Here is a 25,213-nt window from a genome sequence, read left to right on the forward strand (position 1 = left end):
CTTCCAAATACCACACAATATTTTACCAATAAAAATAAATAGCGTTGGATTTGAATTTAATTTAGAAATAGCGAATTTAATGAATATTACGATATTTAGTTTAAAGGAAATGTGAAGAAATTATATACAAGTTTATGTATATGTTTTTTCACAATGGAATAAAGTGAACGGTAAAACACTCATTTGTCAATTTAGCTTCGTTAGGTCCCTAATGCGATTTCATATTTCGGAATATAATTTTCATTGCTAATGGCGGGTTTACATTAGGGAGATCTATAGCTATAGATGGATTTATTCACGTGAAAATAGGTGTAAACGGGTGAGAATAAATATGATACACTTATTCGAGGTATATATAACTTGAATAAATTGAGCATATGTAAACGCTTGTGAATTTCTCACTGGTGAGAAATCACTTAAGTTGGATGCAGTTCTACTTCAGGTGAATAAATTCACCGAAAATATGCATATATTCATTATAGAAGTTCACGCTAGTGTAAACGGTTGATGCGATTTCTATAAATCTCATCATATTTCTTCACATGAATATATCACTAGTCTAAACCCACCCTAAGAAGAAATCGAAAGTCTCATCATTCACTATGCAGATGGGAGAGTTGTTAGCTCTAGTTCGTAAATATGAAAATAGAGAAGGTTGATACAATACAGGTTGTGTTTTGCTGACTAGCAATCTCTTGTTACCAGGGATGGTAAAAAATCACATTCAACGATCAATGAATAAGTATATCCCTCTAGTCGGATGTTTTTAAATCACCCCCAGCAGGCGAGGCTCTTTTATTCTTCATATGTACACAGAGAGAATACTTGGAACTGTGAGCTACCAAGATCTCAAAAAAGCAATATAAGAGCGGAATCCCCACTGCTTGCACTCTCGAAGCATTACTTCTACTACTCAAGTTTTATCGTGAGTGCAAGCCACAAACGATTAATCCCATTCCATAGAGCGGATGATGAGTTCTTGATCGGAAAGTGTAACAAGAGACGATCAACTGAAATCTTACGACACTCATCGAGGGATTTTTAATTCTCTATTGCACAGACCGCAGTGAGTGGCTGACTCAGTCTCGTGTCGATTTTATTTTGCTGTCGTCTCCCGCCCGATAAACAGCAGACGGGTAATGGATGCAATTGATTAATTTTATTACCAGCAGATTTGGGCGAATCTCATCCCGCCCAAAATCGTTCCAATAATTCTGAACATTCACATTTCTCTCCAAATATTTTTTCCAATAGTAATTCAATTAGTAACTTCATGAAATACCTTTCGAATTCGATTGAATTTCAGACCCTTTTTTATTTTGTAGATAAAACGGATCACATATTTGATTAATTCAATTCTGTGTGGTTATGTTCTTCGTTGCGAATTAATGTAATGAACTAGTATGGACGTATGATATTCATGTATCGTGGACTTCCGACATATGTGGCAGTAGATTTATCGAACGATTAATGTTTTTTATATCCCTTCAAACTTGTTGCATCTCTCAAGTGTACATACTGCTTTGACCGCAGATTTGCATGGTTGAATCTGGTTAATTTCAGGTATTCAGTCTTCATATTGTCGAATGAATACTGTTGGAACAATAGGTATCGCAGCAAATGATTATCAACATCCTACCTTATCATCAAACGGTATGCGAATAATTTCAGTGAACTGACGGCATTGGAATATATGCTTTGTGAGGACCACACAATTACTATCAGAGCGAATAAACGTCCGACAGGAAGTCATGAACATCAATTCAATGTGCTCAAGATAAATTTATCCTTTGAAGGTCATTAACCTTTCTAAAGATGATCAGATGGAATATATTCCAATGTCGTCTGGAATAACCTGTCCAACACCTTATGATCGTAATATTGTTTTTGCTATTATTCTGATGTTTAATAACACGGCACTCTATTGATTATTCTCCGAAAATGAATAAAAAATATCCTTGAAGTTAGCCTACGGTTTTAGAAGCAGTGCAATATGGTGAGCCAGTCTCAGGATAAGAAAACATTTAAAAATAAAGCTTTTTTTTTTGAATGAATCAATAGTAAAACAAAACGTCAAAAAATTTCTCAGCTTTGTGATAGCAGATAATCATTATCCATTTGAGTTGTATGAGTATTGCATCCCCCCACAAACTGTGGATAGTCTATCTGCATACAAATTATGTAGAGTGCCACAATCCGAAAAAAATATGAGCAAATATTTACGTGCTTACACAAAAAAACACATGTTGACATATTTGCGCTAATTTATGTTTTTTTCATTAATTCAAGGTAATCAAGGTCTTTTCTAGACACCAGTTTACTCGGCCCCGAAAAAAGTGGTCTGTATTTGGGCAGACGGAAAAATATATCTCGCAAGACCACGTGTTCGATATCGTAATAGCCTTGGCCAATAACGCGTTTACATTAACTCATAAAATTAGTGATTTGAGGGGGATTATTGTTTGTAGTCTCTTGTAGATTAATTTGAACACCATCTGAGAAATCCTCTGTGAAACATGAAACATTAAAGTCGTCCTATCTGCTGTAGCGCATTTTTTATTTTACCCAGTTTCATCGAAGTAAACGCGCTCGGAAAGGAAAATTGAACGCCCGGACGAGAGAGCGAGAATCGTACGTCATAGAGACACTCATTCCCATGGAGCAAATTCTTGTTAGGAGTTGAAAACAAAACGAGGAAGGAGAGTAACTCAATTATTCGAACTAGTTTCAGTCTAGCAATGCTTTGGTCAACTCAGAGTTACCGAGAGAAAATCATTTGGTTATGATGGGTGAGGATTAATAGTTAGTCGCAGTTTGCACAGATTGCGATGTGTGCAGTTTGCGATTAATCGTAAATCACATCATGCTCCCTTGTTTTCCATCCTTGCTTGTTACACTGCTTACACTGTTCTTTCCCGCTGATGTAACCAGCTATATAGAACAACGAATTTTGTTCTGTTCTGTCGAGGAAAGTTTTTGCTTCATCGACGGAGTACCCATAGTCGAATTCAATATTCATGTCATCCAAATTCTTACTAAAATTAGATGAAGATGATATTCGATATGATGTCGATGCTGTTTCACTGTCCATCAAATTCTGGGCTGAATATTCTTCTCACCGCTTTGATAGCAAGTCCATCAATCCAACAAGATGTTCTTGTGTATCGGCTGTATACGAAGCATTTGGTACTACGGGCATGTATTGCGAAAGAGTCACAATTTTCAAGTTGTTTCTGAATTGCAATGGAATTGAGCGCCGTTATTTTGCACGAATCAACGATAAAAGACTCTCCACACAATCTTGGACGAGTTTAAAAGACTTATTTTACGCTTTTAAAACACATTTTTCAGATTGTCTAATGCAAAATCATGAAATTCGCTCCAACCGAATGTTACGATGCATTAAAACAGAAATTAAAAAATCCGGAATTTTATAATATTGGGTTGGGGAAGAAGAAATGTCGTATATTGTCAATACAGTAAACATTCACTAACTGGGCGAAAAGGGAAGACCACTTATCGACATTCGCGTTTTAACTGGTCCGGCATGTTAAACGTCAAATAAAATCGAGGGAAACTTCAATGAATTGTTTGTTTCGCATTGTTCCTGTAATTGGATAAACAAAAGGATTCCAATGGAAGTTTCGCATTGAGTGCGACAACAGGTATGACATATGATTTGAGTAAATTATTTTTCTGTAGTTTAATCAATGTTTTTGTCGTGCGAAAATAATGTCAATTTTCATGACATTTAAAATTACATTCGAATGCCCCTCACAGCAAATCTTCCATTTGAATATGGCGTCGATTGTTTACGAAATTCTGCTTTTTAACTGGTCCAAGGACCAGTTAACGTTCGCCCAGTTAAACAGCAGACCAGTTAAACCAGGACCAGTTAGCGAACGATTACTGTATATGGCAACACTTAAACATATCTTGTGTTGTACTTATCGCATCGGGTCATACTATACGGCTATTTAAAGACGACAATCTGTGCAACAAGTGTCGTTTCAACAGTGTTGTGATTGTCCTTTTCAGTCTCAAGTTATAGCGCGTCAAAGATGGAGTCCCCAAGCAAGAAATTCGCCATATTTTACGAATTTCGAGGTAAAACGAGGTAAAACTGCAACGAAGTCGGCCGAAAAAAATCGTGTAGTTTATAGACCCGATACTGTAACGATTCGCACAGCACAACGTTGGTTTGATCGATTTCGTACTGGTGTGGTGGCTGTCGAAGATACACCCCGTACTGGTAGGCCAATCGTCGTGGAAACCGATAAAATCGTTGAAATCATCCAAGCAGACCGGCATGTGAGCACTCGCTCGATTGGCCAGTAACTGGGTATAGACCATAAAACCGTTTGGAACCATTAGCAGAAGATTGGATTCCAAAAAAAGCTGGATGTATGGGTGCCACACGAGTTGACGCAAAAAAATCTTTTAGACCGAATCAACACCTGCGATGCACTGCTGAAACGGAATGAACTCGATCCATTTTTGAAGATGGTGGCTGGTGATGAAAAGTGGATCACGTACGACAACCTAAAGCGAAAAAAGTCGTGGTCGAAGCGCGGTGAGCCGGCCCAAACCATCGCCAAGCCCGGATTGACGGCCAGGAAGGTTTTGCTGTGTGTTTGGTGGGATTGGAAGGGAATCATCCACTATGAACTGCTCAACTATGGCCAGACCCTCAACTCGGATTTCTACTGTGAGCAGCTTGACCGTTTGAAACAGGCGATTGACCAGAAGCGGCAAGAAATCTATAATAGAAATTTTTTTGAAATTTTTGCTCGAGCTTGGATAGGGGGTCAAGGGAGACGACAACACTAGCGAACCGATACTGGATAGTTTCTACCGGGGCCAGCAGAAATCGCTAAATCTATAATAGGAATGGTGTTGTTTTCCACCAGGACAGCGCTCTCAACTATTTTGCTTTTGGTTCCAGTCAGCTTCTAAATAGTCCACCTTTGGCGATTTGATTTCCGTTTATAGACGCGAGGCACTCCTTAGGGTGGGTTTAGACCAGTGATATATTCATGTGAAGAAATATGATGAGATTTATAGAAATCGCATCAACCGTTTACACTAGCGTGAACTTCTATAATGAATATATTCATATTTTCGGTGAATTTATTCACCTAAAGTAGAACTGCATCCAACTTTAGTGATTTCTCACCAGTGAGAAATTCACAAGCGTTTACATATGCTGAATTTATTCAAATTATATATACCTCGAATAAGTGTATCATATTTATTCTCACCCGTTTACACTTATTTTCACGTGAATAAATCCATCTATAGCTATAGATCTCCCTAATGTAAACCCGCCATTAGTAATAGATAAAACAGACTTTTCACAGTCCATCTCACTCATCCCATCCCACCAGTACAATTACTCTAAGAATTTGAATTTCCACTCACAAATGAATTTACTTTTCCGTACATACCTAATATCGCTCCTCTATTATCTCACAATCCGAAATATAACCATCAGCGAATTGATTTTTGATATTAAACCACTCGAAATGGTTAATACCGAAGCCGCTAAAACTACATCCAGACGCGGAATCATATATGATTTTCGGTTTTTGTTTCCCTTTTCCACTTTTGATCAATATTCGTTGCTATAGGGCGGTTTAAATATTATAGAATAACAAGTAGAAGGCGTTCTCATTAACAGAAATCGGAAATTCAAAATGTAACTATACAAATCAACCACATGTTCATATAACTGTCCGTATTACCCGCACGTCCCCTACTTCTTAACAGGTATTTGGAGGGAATAAAGCGCATATCGATTAAATGTAACTACGATCGCTTCCAAACCAAGTAAACAACACTTACCATTGCCACTGACTTCGCACGCAGATTAATGCCCTCGTAGTAGAAGTTGTTCGTTTCTGTGCCATTCTGTTCGATACGGATTTGCGTTGGCCCGACCGTTCCTCCGAACACCGTTCTAACACAGCGTGGAAAATGAGACGGAGGCACCACAGCTTTACGACCAATTTTAGTGTTCGCAGCCAAATACAGTTTATACACCTCGTTCTGTTCTATTTTGCTTGCAAGCGAAGCAGTTGTTTCGAAGGTTGCCTTCAGCCAGGCATAGGCAAACTGTTCGTTCTCTTGTGACTGCTGTTGCTGTGCGTGCTTCGCCGCAACCGTGATCGGTCCTCCCGTCGGGACAGGCGACGAAGCGCTGGTCAATTGAACCGGTGTTGCTGAGCTGGATATTCTCGGTGGCGTTGCAGGAGTATGATTTGGATCATTGCGACTGATTATGTTAATTGGTATTTGTGGCGATTGAGATGCCGCTGGATGAGCCACGTTAGTAACTTGAATACTGCTTTGGGTGTTTATCAATTGCTGCGATTGAGAAACGAACGGTTTCGTAGGTACAGGAATCTTTGGGATTTCTGGCAACATTGGAACATTGGGAGTTGGTAAGGAAGGTTGCTCTTTAGAATGCAATGTCAACAGAGTCGGGTTAGGACTCGGAGGATGACTGGCTGTGGTTGAACTTGGATTCGTTGGGTAATAGCCTGCCAGATTTCCAGGAATTGTTTCCACTACCCTCATCAAAATACAGGCGTCTGGTCCATAGCTTTGAGCCTCAACAGTTACAAGTGAAACGAGCGTGTCTATGATACCGGTAACGTGCATTATCGCATTACAAGGCTTTTCACCGATCGATGTCAAAGAGTAAATACACTCTAATGTATATAACAATAGCATAATATCGCTCAACGTTAGAAACAGACAAATTTGATCGTAATTCTTCTGATTCAGGAAGCGATTTAGATTGTCTTCATTGCTTTCTTTCTGAGCTATTTTGCTCAAAATTTCCAAGCAGCTCAAAATGATACCTCGATCGGCTCCTTCTAATCCATCTGAGATTGTTGATATCAAACATCTGCTGACCTCATCCGTTTGAGGATCATTGATTTCAATTTCTGTTGCAACGTTTCCCAACATATCTAAACCCATGTGATGTAAATTTCCCCAACGAGAATTAGCACACATTATCAGAAATTTCAGAAAATAATTGTTCCTGGCTAAAACCGTCATGTTCTCATCGTTGAAGCTAAGATTTCTGAATATAGAGGCGATTTGCTGAATTCTTTGACCAATGTAATCATTTGTGCCTAGTCCTGTTCCTAAACTGAGAAAACTTCTCAGAGATGCCACACTAAGTTTACCGCAATCATCATCATCCATTTCCGCTTCTTCGCTGTAAATATTCTTGATAAGTTCGGTTGGGTCCAGCTCCATCTTTAGAAAACAGTCCTCATAGGACAGCTCCAATATATGTGGCTTTTCCAATAAACAATTTTTCCAAAATCGCTGCAAGGAATGCTTCCTAATGTGCGTGTAATACTCATCAAACATCTCGCGCAATGTGTAGTGATTGAACACGCCAGCGTGTGCCAAGAGGACGTATATTAATTTTGCACACTTATCCACTTTCAAAGTATGTTTGCTCTCATTTGACATCAAAGTACAAACATTAATCGCAAAATCCTGCTCATTTGGCAACGGTGACAATAAGGAGAGTATCAATTTGTCATACTCGCTAGGTTTGTACAAATCACAAGATAAGTTCGACGATGCTCTCATCGATTCGGGAACATTGTGCTGTGAATGATTGTATACTGCAGGCACGGAATGTAACATTCTGACCGACCATCTTCTGTTGTGTCGTTTCTCGTCATCCTCTTCTTCAATGGGATCCTTTTCCTCGCCGTGGAAGTTGACTCTCTCGTATTTATCAAGATATCGGATGTAGATCTGCTTAACAACAATTTCGTTATTGACGCAGCGCTTGGGCAACTTCAAATCATCAATCACTTCATCCCAGTCCTCACGCGAATTGACCTTTAGCCATCCTCCACGAGCAATGACCACCGAATACAAACGATGTAAGTCGACATCGTGGCCGCTGATTCTTGGAGGATGAAGAAAGGGCGTGCTGGAAAACAACAAAACATCATTAGAGTGCATGAAGTTTTCCAATACACATGCTACAAATCAAACGAGGAATAACGAACAATGTTTAAGTGGTTTATCGTTATTACAGGGAATAGATGGACCTAAATGTGCATATCACATTTTTAATATAATTTATAGAATTGAAAAAAATCGAAATGCTCATTCTATTATTTTTCTACAATCATATAGGATTTTTGTATGTGTAAAGGGGTGAAATATGGATGTCTGACGAATGTAGAATATTACCTTCTACCATTTACTTAAAACACTATTATTATTATTATTTTCTCGAGAGGCGTCGATCTTAATTGCATTAAGAAATTATATGTCGAAATCATTGCTTAATCACATTTTGTTTTTGCAATTTTACTACTTGGTGCGAAATAAGCATATTTTCTTCCTAAAGATATATTCATAACACAGCAATTTATACATTGTGGTAAATGTATTCGTAATGGTCATATCAAACAAAAATAAGCGTTCTACCTCCGCAGCTATATTTACCCGTATTTTTCATGGAATGCCTGTAGATCCTGCATGAAACTAGTTTTGTCTTTTTCAAAAATAAGTTTTGTGCGGCTTCGTGCTTTGCCGCCGGTTTCCTTCGCAGGGGTTCCGCCACAGCTGTTTTGACTCAACAGAGCATCCTCTTCGTCCTGATTGCGTCGCTCTATTTTGACTTTATTCTCACCATCGGTCGTCATTCTTACTAGCACTTTCTAGTGCACAAGCCGTATACTGTTGTTCCACAATTTTACAAAAACTTTTGCTGTAATTTGATGAATAAAATTGCTTTTTATACAAAGCGGCGTTCATTCGCATTGCTGTCTTCTAGCTGTTGATTGACACCCGAGTAGTGGTGCCAGTTCGCAAATATCAAACAAAACTAGTGGCCTTGATTTCAGAGATAGGCAGCAATGGAGTGAATTCAATTTTCAGGCGGCTCGCACGCCGGAGCAATAAACAACTAGCAACTAGTAATATGCAATAAGCAATATTATCGCCATTGGGTTTTTCCCAGCCGGGTGCTATGATTGATGCTAGGATCGTTAGCAAAATCTCAAGCAGAACTGTCAGTGGGATACCCAATTCATATGAAAATAAAGGGAAAATGTCAGTGGGATACCCAATATGTTGGCTCCTGTCAGTTCTATGGGGATTCTCTAAAGACGTCACCCGGCTGGTTTTTCCATTACATTTTTGTTGATCTCGCACTTTTTTTCGCATTTTTCAGGTACGAAATTGGTTCTTGAGAACCAATTTGAACTAAAATTTTTGCGAAAAGTCTAATCTGATGTGGGCAGAGACAACTGCCAAAGCAATGCGAATTCATATTTTTTCGTAGCAAAAGCTTGGAAAGTTCTATCTTTTTTCGCTCTTTCGCAAGAGATCCCGCGCTTCGTTCCGATCAAGACGCGTAGAAGTATATCCTAAGGTGGGCCAACTTGCTAAAACCACTCTTCAGCCATCTTGGAAGTCTACTGTGTTTTGTTTGTAAACAAAACACAATAAGCTTATGCCCAAGCTCGCTCGAGATCAGTCTGTCTCTTTCTCGCTTTAAGGAAATAATTCCCCTTCTGCATTTTCCGTACTGTTTTCATATACCGCTCCCCTAACCTACTTAGTGACGAAACGGCCTCACCTAGTACCATAGACCCGTCTTGGTTCCGATTAGTTAGCGCAAAAAGTTCGCAAAAATCCGCGTAAATTTGTCTTCAATGTGAAGGAATGAAAAACAAGCTTCAGAATGAAACGTGAGATCACTTGCAAAAAAGCGAAGGAAGATAGACCCCTCTATTCCGCGAGGCAAGTGACGTGAGAAAACTAAGTTTTTTGCTTCATTCTGGAAGCCACCTTACTTTCAGCTCCTTTTTGATATCCGAATCGATAACATTTGAGGGCACGACTTCAAATCTCACCTATTGACAAACTAAAGTCACGCCCTTGGGGAGAACTTCCCAAACTTTTGCTGCGAAAAAAACCAACTCGCGTTGTCTTGAGATTTGGCTCAGCCCATACATCCATAAAAATTGTTACTAAAAGAAGCTACCACATCTTTAGCAATGCCAATATTAGTAGAATGTAAATATTTTCTGTACATATTACCAACCTATGTAAAATGAATGTCTGATGCAATACGCATCGCTACAAACGATTGATACATTTTACTACACGGTATTAGTAGCTTTGATGATTGTGATTTCTAGCAACAGCAAAGAAAATCAGTCATCATTTCAAATTTCACCGTGCTGATAGCAACAATACATCCGCTGGAATCGATGAATCGGCTGTAATTTCAATTGTACCAGCTAGTAGTACGGGTAAGAAATTTACTGTGCGGTAATATATTATCCGGTTATTTGTAGGTGACTGTGTGGCATTAAACTGCCAATCATATAATTACTCAACATGCATCATACTGATATGTGAGTAACGACACACCATCCACGCACCCCTCAACCGTCGGCTTTCCGTTCGGTTCCCAACCAGTCCATTTCGTTGCTGACATCGTTCGTGTGGTGGGTGACAATAACCGAATGAAATCATCATTTTGCGAAGCCAGCGTTCTTGAGGTAAGTCGTGGTGGCAGTTGCCGCGCATTGGGTGACTCCTGGTAAATGGCCAGTTCGCACAGTGACCAAATTCCCAACCAGGATATGCTGATGAATGTAATAGAGCAGCTAAAGTTGAGTTCGCCCAAACCAGTGAAAACACCAGAGGCGTACCGTGACTATGTGACACCCGGACGAGTGGCTAGGGTGTCACCCTCTAACCAAATCTTGTTATCAAGTCTTTGTTGTCGTTCTCTTATGAAAAAACAAATTTACCGATCGAAGAAACTCAAATTTAGAGATATATTCTTATTTTCATTTACGGCCGTATCCGTATATCCATTCATCGTTCACGATACGTCGTTATAGAAAAAGCTTTTCTGTAATACGACCGTATTTGGATAAACTTTACTCTCGACATCGATGACAGATGTTTACATTTTTACACTTCTGTTCTATTTTGATTTGAGATTTGATCAAAAATATTGTGCACAGTTTTCAAGTCTGGATTCGGTGGATCCAGAGGAACCGGAACCCAAAGTAGGACGGATTATCATCTATCACTACGCGAATGATGACTTCACTTAAGCTAGCGAGAAGGAAATCAAGAGCACGTGCTATTCCCTCGTTGAGTTCAACGGCCGAGTATTAACTAGCATCAGTTCAACCATACGTTTGTATAAGTGGACTGATGATAAGGATTTGTGACTATCAACCAAATTGGATGACACCAGTAGAAATATTAGGAAGGCATCACTCTGGGCGGATAACAGCAACAATCTATTTGTTTACTTAAAAGATGGATAAGTAGGGTTTCCGTAGCTCTGTTCATCATACTAAAAAAATTTGTACATATTTAATTGAAGGACCACAACAATGGACGAAGAACGACAGCAAATGCCAGAGGTTGCTCAATTCCATCTCGGTGATATGGTGAATGTATTTCACCCCGGTTCACTCGTGATGCAGAACATTGGTGAGCGAACGACGCCGACAACGGGTTGTGTGCGGTGCAATTGGTCTGGTCACACAAATGCCACCCGATTATTATGAATTTCTTCGAAAATTACTGAAAAGTTTGCTTGACACAATAAAATATGTTGGCAAGATTGATTATTCGTATTGGCGTAGTTTCCACACCGAAATGAACACGAAACGTTGCGAGGAATTTATTTATATCTTGTGAAAAGTTTCCTAGATTTAAATCGGGAAAAAATGCATTGTGTTGGGATTTCAGATCGACGTTGATGAAACTAATGCTTGTTTTAAATGAGGAGATTTTTCAGGCACGAAATTGGTTCTTGCGAAATGTTCTCCCTTCAGAATGAGCGAAATTTTCATTTGCGAAATGTTTTTGCTTAAAGTATTGACAAAGAATTACGAAAACTTGCGAAATTGTCAAACTCAAATCTGTCGGCGACTCTGTCAAAGTCCTCCAGTGACAGCTCATTATTTATTATTGTTTTGCACAAATAAGTTTTTAAAAATCAGATAAAGGAAATCAGAAAGGAAAAACGAATCGACGACAAACTTTGATTCGCGTATTTTCAGAAATACAAAAAAGGCGAAGTAGAAACGCAAGAGTACCCAGAATTGGTGTGTTAGGCTTCTTGTTTGGGAGTAACGGGAACAAGGAGCATGGTTAAATCTCGTTCCAACTTTGCGTGATACAGATCCTAAATAATTTTTTTAATTTTCTCCGAATGTGCCCTGCCCAGTTTGATATATTGGCTTTGATGCAAGGTGAACTTGAAAAATTTTTACTGCGTGAATCAATATCCCCTGGCGAAAGGCTATGTATCACGTTGAGGTTAGTTCTACCTATGTAAATGTTCCATATCTGTTCCGTTCCCACGGAAGAAAAATCAATATCATTTGCCACGCTTCCCAGAAACTACCAACGCAGCATAGAAAAAACAACAACGCAATTCGCGCTCGCTATAAAAGCGAGGAGCGCTGCCCGAGAATCATCAGTGTTTTACCGACCACCGCGACGACAACATCAGGAGGAAAGCCCAAGCAGCAGCAGAAAAAACCAGCAGAAGCAGAAGAACAAAAAGCAGCAGCAGAACCACATATAGAAGAAGTGTAGAAGGAGAAAGAAATATATTAAAGAGTTATAAAGTTTTCGCCATCTTTTCCTCTACATTTCAAATTACGAAAGAGTTTATAGATCAGCCTTTTTTAAGGCTTTCCGATCACATCCGAACACGAACACGAACCCGGATCCGAACACCAACAGCCGACGAGAGCTCCAACCGTTCAACCGACAGGTTCCGAGCTTGGAGGATCCCGAAAAGTACAGTCCACCTTGCGGTCTTTGTTCCCGGACTGAACATTGGTCCTAACGAACCGGATTTGGATCCTCCGAGTACATTTCCCGAGGACGTGTGGAGAAATTACCGAAAAAAAACAGGAAGCGGGTTATATCTATGGTATAACCGCAAGGGTGACGTAGGACTATCGTTGATTTAGAGATCATTTGTATGAAGTTGAATCTGAATTCATTCTGAATGAATGAATATTTGGAGAACTTCGAAAACGAGAGCGTTACGTTGGAGGCACAAGGTTTTATGCATCCAATATTGGATACGGAAATATCCTACTGATGGGGAAGAATAATCTTCAGAAGCTATCCTGTTGATTGCGATTGATTGAAAAATCACAAAACCTAATGTATTTGGTCACAGTGTTACATGGATAGAAAACATTAAAATAAACTCTTTCATATGAATGTAAGTTTAAATTCCCAGAGGAACTGGCAGATTATTTTCAGTAACGATTAGATATTTCCACATTTTCCTCGATACTGGAAGCCCACCAGTGGTTAATGCTAACTCGATAACCATCTGTTAATAGCACTTGATTGAAACATATTTGGTCACAGTGTTACATGGATAGAAAACATTCAAATAAACACTTTCACATGAATGTATTTCTAAATTCCTAGAGGAACTGGCAGATTATTTTCCGGATCTTTCTCGATCCAAACGGAAAGAATTCCGTGCGTGTATGTGTTTGTGTGTAGCGGCTGCTTCGAGATCATCCCGGGGAACCGTTTGTAGCATCACTCTCCTCCTGATGGATTCCCTTCTGGCCTAAGGTGCACAAACAGGCTCTTGGTGACACCGTTCATCCGCGCTTTCATGATAAATGAAGAGCTTCACCACAACAGCGACAACATGCTCCAATCGCTGTTCAATTAGAACTGAGTGGATTTCCGAGCGGCGCTCGCTTATATACCGATTGGTGATTTCAATAGCCTATTTTGAAAGCAAATTTAAGACTATTGAAACAAGTTTTTGGATCATAAAGTAACAAGTATAGAACGCGTAGACATTTTATCTTTCGAATGAAGTGTTTATCATACCATTTCGTTCAGTTGTTTAGGAGCTATTAACACTCAAAATCTCGGTCTTCGGCGTAACGCTTTCGTTTTCGAAACTTTGATTTTACACCCCGGTATAGAAATGAAAGACGTAGTCCTACGTCAAAACCGAACAGTGCGCGAAAGATGCTGGGTGAAAAACAAAGCTTCTCGGAAGAATTTAGTGAAAATTAAAAATGCCGATGAGTCATACACCCACAAATAGCGGTCAACAAATGGACAAAAGTAGTGAAGAATCGAAAGGATTTAAAGGGTTTGAAGACGATTCAACAGTGAGTGATAGCAAAGCCATGGAAAAATTGGTTCCTCTATTCCGGCAGCGGAATCAAGTGATGCAGAAGGTGTCCCGTATGCACGATGCCGTTGAAAATGAAGAGGCACCTGTGACGCTGGCGCAGTTAAAAGTGTTTTCAAGGAAACTGCAGTCTGCATACGATGAATTTTTGGGGTTTCACAGTCAGATTATTGCAGCCGTTCCCGAAAACGAAATGAATGGGCAGGAAGAGGAGTATATTTTATTCGAGGAACTGTTCGATGAGACGTCTGCCATAGTCGAGTCACTCCTCATACGAATGGAGAAGCCACAAGTTCCATTGCCAGCAAGCCCGCAAGTGATTGTCCATCAACAGCACCTATCCCGACTTTCGATGGTGATTACGCGAAGTGGCCAAAGCTCAAGGCCATGTTCCAGGACGTCATGGCTCAATCGCGAGATTCGGACGCGATCAAGCTATACCATTTGGATAAGGCCCTCACCGATAAAGCTGCAGGAGTGTTGGACGCAAAAACCATCAACGAGGCCAATTACGAGCACGCTTGGAGAATATTGACCGAGCGTTATGAAAACAAACGTATTATAGTGGAGACGCACATTCGCGGTCTATTAACATTGCCGAAAATGGAAACCGAATCCCATATAGAACTTCGACACCTACTAGACAAATGCAATAATCATGTCGAGAGTCTCGAATATTTGAAGCAAGAATTGATCGGTGTATCGGAATTAAAGGTTATTTATCTCCTGACGTCAGCATTGAACAAAGCCACCCGCAAGCAGTGGGAACAGACGATGAAGCCGGGGGAGTTGCCGAACTACAACTTAACAATTAGTTTCCTGAAATCCCAGTGCCAAGTGTTAGAAAGGTGCGAATATGCTCATTATCCTTCGTATCCGAAGAAGCTAAAAACTACCACTAAGGGAGTGAGTCATCGATCCTATGCAGCTACGTCAATTCAAGAGCCACCTACCGACAAGTGTGATTTTTGTAGTGAACAGCATCGCAACTTCCTGTGCAACAAACTTAACGCCATGTCCGCATCGGAGAAGATCGATAAGGCTCGTTCTACGGGCGTGTGTTTCAGCTGCCTGCGGAAAGGTCACAGATCCAAGGAGTGTCCATCACCAAGGAGCTGTCGCAAATGCCAGAGACGTCATCATACACAGCTGCACGAAGACGAAGTAACGTCGAACGTGAATTACAACTCTAAAAGTGAAACTTGCACATCGAAGATAACTCTTGTCGACGAAGATTTAACAACGAAGCAGTCAAATGAAACACACGTGCTCAGCACTTGTTCCTGCAACCACGCCAGAACTACGAAAACAGTATTGCTTCTCACCGCTGTCGTTCTGGTTATGGACAAAGATAAACAACCGCATCAATGCCGCGTCTTGCTTGATAGTGGGTCTCAGGTCAATTTCCTGACCGAACGAATGGCCAACATACTTGGCATTCCGAAATAACGAGCCAGTGTACAAATCACTGGAATTAATAACCTCAGAACCATCGCACGAGATAAAGTGGAAGTAGACTTCCAATCGAGATGCAGCGAATACCGCGCCAGACTGGAATGCTTAGTGACGCCGGAAATAACCGGAAAAATCCCACCTGTATTGATAAACGTCGAAGAATGGAACATTCCGACTAACATCATGCTTGCAGATCCGAACTTCTTCAAGCTTTTTTTCATTCTGTTGAAGCCTGATCACATCACTAATGAAGAAAACATCCCCGATTTACGAGACTCTCATCTGGGATGGCTGGTCACAGGAACTGTGAACAGCAACGTAAATACCCTATATTCGCAAGTGGCATCAGTCGAATCGATGCAGAAATTTTGGCAGGTCGAAGAATTAGCAGATGCTACTACATTTTCATCCGAAGAACAACGCTGCGAAGAACATTTCGTATCAACACATTCCCGTGACGCTAGCGGAAGGTTTGTAGTGAGACTTCCGCTCAAGGAAAATGCAGCCGAACTGGACAGTTGCCGAGCTTTGGCATTAAAGCGATTTTTCATGCTAGAGAACCGATTTCTTCGAAACCCAGAACTGAAGATGCAGTATCTTTGTAGAATGTTACCGCGACCCGGGCGAGAATAACACACTCTTTTAGTTGCCTACTTAGCAGCTACAAAGCTGTAATTTTATTGTGTATGAGTTATTCCTGCAGGTAAGTAATAGTGATAAATGCTTACATATATAGTGTTTCTTCTTTTCGTTACAGGCTCGCGGTATCTGATCTACGACCTCAGCAGATATGCGGTCAACACTTCGATATTTGTTCCTTTTCCGTTTACTGCACGGATGGAATACTACTGATAATAGTAATAATACTATTCCGAAATATTACCACCAAATAAAATAGAGATTTAAACAACGCTTTAACTTGAACTTTCGCTTTCTCAAAATATTCCAATTCACATGTCCTAACATGAAAACCAAACGTCACTTTTTTTCGTGTGCCGTCCACAGTCATCGCAATTTCATCGCTGCTACGAGGGAATGGAAAGTGGATTCACTTATACGTCACGGTGCACAGTGGGATCCGTAACACTTCTTTTTGAGCTCTTTTATCCGGCCGGCTTTTAGCCGGTTTTTGTGTACATCATTTTCCACCACTTGTGGAATTCGGCACGATGTGTGAGTTGTTATCCTCTATGCTCGAGATAATGGTCTCTGGACTGTACGATATTAATGGGATAATATCGAACAAATCCTGATTCTCTTCTTGATTCTCAATATTTTCTATTTCTATTTCCTTCTCTTGTATTTGCATGTGTGCGTTTTGTCTGTAGAAATAAGTTTCATTTAAATTAATTATTAGTTGAATATTTGAAAAGTGTTGAATATTTGCAGCTGTTGGTGCAATTAAAGTTGAATATTTGCTACTGTTGGTGTAATTAAAACTGGCGGTGGCTTCTCACTGAAGCAGGTTTAAAAGTTCGTACAGCAATACTATATTCCATGGGGTGACTCCACACTTTTTGCTGTAGCTTTCCACTGAAATCAAATATCGAAAAATCCTTTTAGTACAACATTTCTGAGGGCCTAAGCTTTCCAAAAAATTCGAGGGGTTGTACCCGAGACACGACCGCTTAGGACGTAGGACTACACAATGTTTTTTTTTATTTGTCGGTTTATCATTTCGGATATTATTTTAGAATACGTCGAAATTTCATAAATAACTCTTTAGTCGAAAGTTCCAGTGACCCTGGAAAGGTTTAATGGCTTGCGTGGTTTTGTAGAGTCATCTCGAGAAGCAACGATTCTCACTTGCCTTTGCGAGAACAATACACTAATTGGTTGTATGTCGCAATTTGTTTCTCTATATTAATGCACGCATTGCACTGAGTATTTAACGAGAGGCATCTTTCGTGCATCGTCATTCAACAAGCATCTAACAGATGCACACAGTTGCAGCGATAAAAATGAAACATCGCGAGAATGACCGTTTAGGAAAATCGTTTCGACGGTCAAAACCGTCAACAAAGCTAGGATCTTGTTGCTTCAGAACAGAGCCGATGCACACGAGAGCAAATACGAATGGCAACTAAAAGTATCGAAGGTGTGCTATTCACATGTACAGGAAATGAACAAGTTCTATGTTTAGCGCAACGAAAACAAGCAACACACACAAAGCCAACACTGGCTAGAAGCGACTTATAATAATTTGCACTCTTCTCTTTTTTCGCCTGCTTTGCCATGGCTCAAATGTTTGTTTTAATTTTTGGTTTTAAATTTAATGCCAGATGCACTTCAAGTGAAATATTCGCTAGCGTTCACAGCTCGAGGGGAAACACAAAACGAGTATAGTAAGCGACGTTTGTTGTTTCGGACACAGAAAGATTCTGAGAATTTTCCTCAGATGAGATGCAATATTCATATGCTAGCGACAGTTTACTTATTATGTAAGGGTGGAGTTGATTTCTCCAATATTCTTTTTTCGCCAATCTGCTTCGTTGTTTCTATTCTAGCGGCTGCAGAAGTTGCCCGTTATACTTATGAGAGACCAAGATGCTGAACTATAGGTGTTTCGTTCTTGACACTTTCAGGACATGACGTGAGACGAGTAGTGAGACGTAACTTTCAGAATTATTTACTTTTTGTTTAGGTGTGTGGTTATGATTTCAATGTCAACTCGCTAAGGAAAATAATTGAAGGAAAAAATAAACAAATATACATTCGTGGAATATAGTGCACAACCTCCTTTTGCTCTAGCCAATTACTTGTAACGGCCTATTCCGGATCTCCTTCCCGGTATATGCACAGCATTCTCCTCCTCCCTGAGCGAAATCAGTGGAGCCACAATCAGCGTTATTTTTTGTCACCATCGCCCTAAGCTGAAGGTATTCTTTTCCCCGCCGATGGGAGCCAAACAGAAGTACATTTTGCTTGGAAAGAAAGGCGAAAAGATATACTAAAACATCCTTCTGCACTGTTATGATTCGGCAATAAAGCGCGAGCAGCTATTTTGCCAACGAATGCATTTGTCACCAAAAGATACGACTTGTTTTGTAAACAAATTTGTTTTTTCACGAGCAATGGCCGAACAGCAATTTTGACATTGCGGTCCACCTATAGTACAACGCCTTGATGACAGACATACAACTGTACTAGCGTTGTACTTCGAAAATTGTATGTCTGTCACCATGTACAGCGCTAGAATCATGCAAGCAACTCGGTACAATCGCTGTATCTGTACCGACCTGTTTCACCGTTGTACATGGTTACAATTGTACTTATGACAGACATACAGCTGTACTACCGTTGTACTTCGAAAATTGTATGTCTATCACCATGTACAGCGCTAGAACCATGCAAGCAACTCGGTACAATCGCTGTACCTGTACCGACCTATTTTACCGCTGTACATGGCTACAGTTGTACTGTGCGCAGCGCCATAGACGGTTAGTGGTGGGTAGCATAAACAAATCGAATCAAAACACTTGGTTCTTTTCATTGACTTTCTCTTGAGTCAATAACTCAGATTGGAAACTTGTTTGTTGTGTTTGATAGTTTAGACGCTAAATAAAAACCTTTTTAATTGAAATATGAGGTGAAAATTGGTCAATTTTCTGATTTTCAGTTTGACATGCGATACAATGCACAACCAAAGTATGTCTGTCATGCTACGGGGGTACCTGTACAGCGCTGTACACGTACAACGCTAGTACAGCTGTATGTCTGTCCCTGGTATTATTGACAGCTCTGTTCGGGAAAGCGCACAAATTGATAGAACAAATGGGGAATGGGGTTGCTTCCAAGAATTAGGGCTTAGAATGAAAGGGGTGTAAGTGATTTGATCGATTTCTCTACATCGACTCTCTCTTTGGGTCATAACTTAGCTGCAAATACATTCCCAGCTGTATTTACCAACGTGGAAAATAGGTCAGAACCTCATCTATCGGATTCTATAGCAAACTTAAATTGGAAAGCTTTTGCAGTTGAGTTATTAACTAAATAAAAAGTTGATGAAGAGAAAACGATCAAGCCACTTACACCTCTTGCATTCTGAGCCCCTCAATTTTCATCAATTTAAACCATAAACAGACTATAGGATTATAACGTTTAGCATATAATACAAATCCTAGAAAATTTCCGATTCAATTGGTATGCAAATTTTAAAATCCGTTCGCAGCAAAAATAGTTATTAACGTTAACTTTCATAAATAAATAAAAAATAAATGAAGCATTGCCCATCGACCATTATTTTATTTTTTCAGACAGCCTCAGTTCAATAGAGGCAATCCGCTCAATGAAAGTTGATAAACGCTCATCTTATTTCCTAACAAGAATAAGACATCTCTTGAGTGTATTGGTCGAAAAATTATTCAAGATTACCTTAGTATGGGTTCCCTCTCATTGCTCGATTCCGGGGAATGAGAAAGCGGACTCGCTAGCTAAGGTTGGCGCTTCAGAAGGCACATTTTTTGAAAGGCCAATTGCTTATAATGATTTTTTCCACATTCCTCGTCAGAACACGCTCGTAAGTTGGCAGCGCATGTGGAGCGAACATGAGTTCGGTCGTTGGTTACACGCGATTATCCCTAAGGTCTCGACATTTGATTATCCCTAAGGTCTCGAGCATTTGCCATGTATGTATATGGCCTCCACTTTTGCATGCATATGCCAGTTAGGCGCATTATATGCCAACCAAATTTTAGGGCATATGATGTTGTATATATTGTTCGGCTCCTTTAAACCTATGTAACTGAGCCTGTAAAAATAAATGACTTAAATGTATATACGCTTGTTATGCGATTTAATGTTTGCGTATATACAACATCATATGCCCTAAAATTTGGTTGGCATATGATGCGCCTAACTGGCATATGCATGCAAAAGTGGAGGCCATATACATACATGGCAAATGCTTACCGAATTTGTTTGGATGAATATGCAACTTTGACCGGCTATAATAGTGACTTTTGCAATACTCATATACGAATTATTACAGACATAGAAAAAAAAAACAAATGGCGCAAAATATTTTCGTGAAATGTTTATTAAAAGGTGTGTCACATCAAATTGCATCACGGAAAAACGCTGTAGAAATTCGCCCAGTAGACCGATCCTTTTGAAAATTTTAGACAGTAAAATAAAAACTATTAAACAACTTTTGGCATTTTCTTTTTATTCATACTTCGAGCCCAAGCCCGTATACTCGCACCTTCCTCTTTATCCCGTCCATGAGGTTCTGTACAACGTCAGGTTGTAGTTTTTTTTTAACAGAAATCCATTTTCTCTTGAAGTCCGCTTCCGATTTGACAACTTTTGGGTTCTTCCGGAGGGCCTGCTTCATAATCGCCCAATATTTCTCTATTGGGCGAAGCTCCGGCGCGTTGGGCGGGTTCATTTCTTTTGGCACGAAGGTGACCCCGTTGGCTTCGTACCACTCCAACACGTCCTTTGAATAGTGGCACGAAGCGAGATCCGGCCAGAAGATGGTCGGGCCCTCGTGCTGCTTCAATAGTGGTAGTAAGCGCTTCTGTAGGCACTCCTTAAGGTAAACCTGCCCGTTTACCGTGCCGGTCATCACGAAGGGGGCGCTCCGCTTTCCGCAAGAGCAGATCGCTTGCCACACCATGTACTTTTTGACAAACTTGGATAGTTTCTGCTTGCGAATCTCCTCCGGAACGCTGAATTTGTCCTCTGCGGAGAAGAACAACAGGCCCGGCAGCTGACGAAAGTCCGCTTTGACGTAGGTTTCGTCGTCCATTACCAGGCAATGCGGCTTCGTCAGCATTTCGGTGTACAGCTTCCGGGCTCGCGTCTTCCCCACCATGTTTTGCCTTTCGTCGCGGTTAGGAGCCTTCTGAACCTTGTATGTACGCAGGCCCTCCCGCTGCTTGGTCCGCTGGACGAATGAACTTGACAAATTCAGCTTATTGGCGACATCTCGGACCGAACTTCTCGGATCACGTCTAAACTGCTTAACTACGCGCTTGTGATCTTTTTCACTGACGGAGCATCCATTTTTGCCGTTCTTCACCTTCCGGTCGATGGTTGGGTTCTCGAAGTATCGTTTTAGTACTCTGCTGACCGTGGATTGGACGATTCCCAGAATCTTACCGATGTCCCGATGTGACAACTCCGGATTCTCGAAATGAGTGCACAGGATTAATTCACGACGCTCTTTTTCGTTCGACGACATTTTTCCAAATTTACGAAAAATTGACAGTGAAGCATGGCCAACGTGATCTATACACTCTTATCTGATTATAAGCGAAAGCTGAAGATATAATTCCTAAAAAATTAATTTCTACAGCGTTTTTTCCGTGATGCAATTTGATGTGACACACCCTTTATAGCCTCACGAATCGCCATTTTTATATATGAGTATTTATGTTTGTTGAAATAATAATTGTTTGATTGACTTGTGTTGGGCGTGGAATATGAATGTTTAAAATGGCACAGATTAATGTTTGGTGAAAACTGCTCCAATGTGGGTTCGAACTCCGGTCGTCTGGATTATCATCCACCAGCTATCTCGCGCGGCTATCTGAAATTTAATTCAACAGCGGTTGAAACTTTCGAGTGTATCAGAATTTCATTGATATTTCAATATGATGTAATATGTTCTTTATTAGGATCTAATATGATTTACTGTTTCATGATTTTCTTCAGCATGCAACACGATTTACTACAGTACTGAATCGATTTAAATTATACGCTTATACGACACACAAACTGCATCAGCGTAATATACGCATATGATGCGGATTAAATATATTTTATGACAATGTACATCATAAAATTGTTGTTTGTTATACCGAATTGCGACTTAATTTGATAAAGGTATATAAAATCGAGTTTTTGCATTTTTTGCGATTTCAAATATACACGACGCATACTTTGATTGATATTATATGCGATTATGATTTATTCGGATTTCTTGTAAGACTTGGCACGTGCAAAATTATACGATTTAATGTTTGCTGGGTTTATCTCATTGGGCTAGCAGCAAACAATCTTTGTGATTGTGGCGATGGCTACCACGACATCGAGCATGTTGTCTGGTCTTGTATCCGGTTCCATGCTGCCCGCTCTCAGTTTTCCAGAGCATTGAGGGCACTAGGCAGACAATCGGATATCCCCGTCCGGGATATCTTAGGTAGTCGTGATCCTGATCTTCTACTTCATCTATACCTGTTCCTCAGAAATGCCGATGTCAACGTTTAATGTGTTTCCTCCGTTGTATCCCTGTATCATATCCCTCCTATCCAATCGATAAACTTTTACTTAGTCGCGGCAATACATACACCTACTCTTTACAGATACACAGGTCGAAGGTTGTTCAGGCCACTGATCATTCAACAAGAGCCAAAGGTTATACCGCTCATGACAACTCTACACGAGCTGAAGATTGTACCGCCCAGTGACCATTCTATCCTGGATTCCTCGAGTCAAGAGAGATGCACCACGATTGATATGGGCGTCGCCACGACTAGGGGGGCGTCGCTGATCAATGGTCAGTTGCACCCCAATAGGAAGTATCCCGTGTCGGCCACACATACATAGTACCGGAGACTGCAACATCCCAATTATGAGAGTCTTTGTAATACTAACTTCGAGCCAACCGCGAGTAATCGGTTACATATTACTAACACAGTTGTAAGACAAAAATTGTCAAAATATTGGACTCCCGGTCCCGTCAGGCTAACGCCAGATGTGCCTTAATAAAATATATATTTTGGAAAAAAAAACTTTCATAAAAACGTGAGCTGTTTTTTGATTTGGCACCCTTAGTGTAAGACGCAGTCCTACGTCAAACTCGGTTTTTCGACATTCCAGACCGGGGTTCCCCTTAAGAAGTCGACCAAATTATATATAAACCGATTCAGTTGGGTTGATGTTTGCACTAGTAGGCCAACTCGTCCAAACCTGTCCAAACAGGTCCAAACCAAGGCGCTTATATAAATGTAGAACAGGTGAAGCAACATCATCACTTCATTAAGAAGGTGATTACGGTTTGTGGAGCGGGGGTTGTTTGTTTTGTTATTGCTAGGATGCGCCATTTTTGCATTTTCACATGCGAGAGTAGTGGATGAACTGGATGAGAATGAAATTCCACAAAATCATCCCTTCTTTTTCACATAAATTCGCGAAAGCCGAACATAGTAGGCATCGTTCGAATAAGCGTCGTAGCAGTTTGTAGAGAGCCGCCGACAACCTGTTTGTAAACAATACCGACAGCAATTCGAATATGGCTGAAAGCGCATTTCATATGATTGTTTCGCCTGATATATATAATGAGCAAACATTAAATCGTATAATTTTGCACGTGCCAAGTCTTACAAGAAACCCAAATAAATCATAATCGCATATGATATCAATCAAAGTATGTATCGTGTATATTTGAAATCGCACAAAATGTAAAAAAATCGATTTTATATACCATTATCAAATTAAGTCGCAATTCGGTATAATAAAAATCAAATTTATGACGCACATTGTCATAAAATATATTTAATCCGCATCAAATGCGTATATTACGCTGATGCAGTTTGTGTGTCGCATAAGCGTATAATTTAAATCGATTCAGTACTGTAGTAAATCGTGTTGCATGCTGAAGAAAATCATGAAACTGTAAATCATATTAGATCCTAATGAAGATCATATTGAAATGTCAATGAAATGCTGATGCACTCGAAAATTTTAACTGCTGTTGAAAAGCTGGTGGATGATAATCCAGCCGACCAGAGTTCGAACCCACATCGCAGCAGTTTTCACCAAACATCAATCTATGCCATTTTAAACATTCATATTCCACTTCCAACACAGGTCAATCAAACAATTATTATTTCTACAAACATAAATACTCATATATAAAAATGGCGATTCGTGAGGCTATAATAAACATTTCACGAAAATATTTTGCGCCATTTGTTTTTTTCTATGTCTGTAATCAATCGTATTTGAGTATGAAAAAAGTCGTATTTGGTGCTTCGAAATTCATGAATATATTCATATTAGATCGCAATTCAATTCAACATAATCGCTATTATAGCCGGTCAAAGTTGCATATTCATCCAAACAAATTCGGTAAGCATTTGCCATGTATGTATATGGCCTCCACTTTTGCATGCATATGCCAGTTAGGCGCATTACATGCCAACCAAATTTTAGGGCATATGATGTTATATATACGCTTGTTATGCGATTTAATGTTTGCTGGGTAGAGGCGCCTTGGTCCAAACTATCAACCGATAAAAAGTCTGCAGTCTGCAAAATGAGGCACAAATTATGGCCCCACATTAAAAGTCACCACCAGACGTCGGAACTGTACCACTGTCATCATGAATGTCCAATTACAGGTCAAAATCGCCTTCAATTCGACACTGAGTGGTACCTTGGCATGTCGAATTAGATATAACTGCTGTAATAAAATTTGTTGATTTATTTTCTTCAACCATCTTGAAGCAACATATCTGTTCCGACTTCTAATATCTGTGGCATGACGAAGAAAGAAAAACAAATTGCGTCAAGACAGTTTGAGTA

The 25,213-nt window shown here is 40.1% G+C and overlaps 1 protein-coding gene across 6 annotated transcripts in view; it reads right to left on the bottom strand.

The window, feature by feature from the left end:
- Positions 1-8,857, bottom strand: part of LOC129765512 (AT-rich interactive domain-containing protein 2) — a 31,120-nt gene extending 22,263 nt beyond the window's left edge. For 4 of the 6 annotated variants that reach the window (XM_055765906.1, XM_055765904.1, XM_055765903.1 and 1 more), the window contains exons 1-2: positions 8,494-8,856; positions 5,845-7,969 (exon numbers count right to left, since the gene is read on the bottom strand). In XM_055765906.1, the coding sequence (XP_055621881.1) occupies positions 5,845-7,969; positions 8,494-8,693 (2,325 nt within the window). In that variant the 5' untranslated portion in view covers positions 8,694-8,856. Of the gene's footprint in view, positions 1-5,844; positions 7,970-8,493 lie in introns of all 6 variants that reach the window. The other 2 variants (XM_055765905.1, XM_055765907.1) reach the window with 2 other exon arrangements.
- Positions 8,858-25,213: the final 16,356 nt, after the last annotated feature.

The sequence above is a fragment of the Toxorhynchites rutilus genome, chromosome 2 (genome assembly GCF_029784135.1).
Source record: "Toxorhynchites rutilus septentrionalis strain SRP chromosome 2, ASM2978413v1, whole genome shotgun sequence".
NCBI lineage: Eukaryota > Metazoa > Arthropoda > Insecta > Diptera > Culicidae > Toxorhynchites > Toxorhynchites rutilus.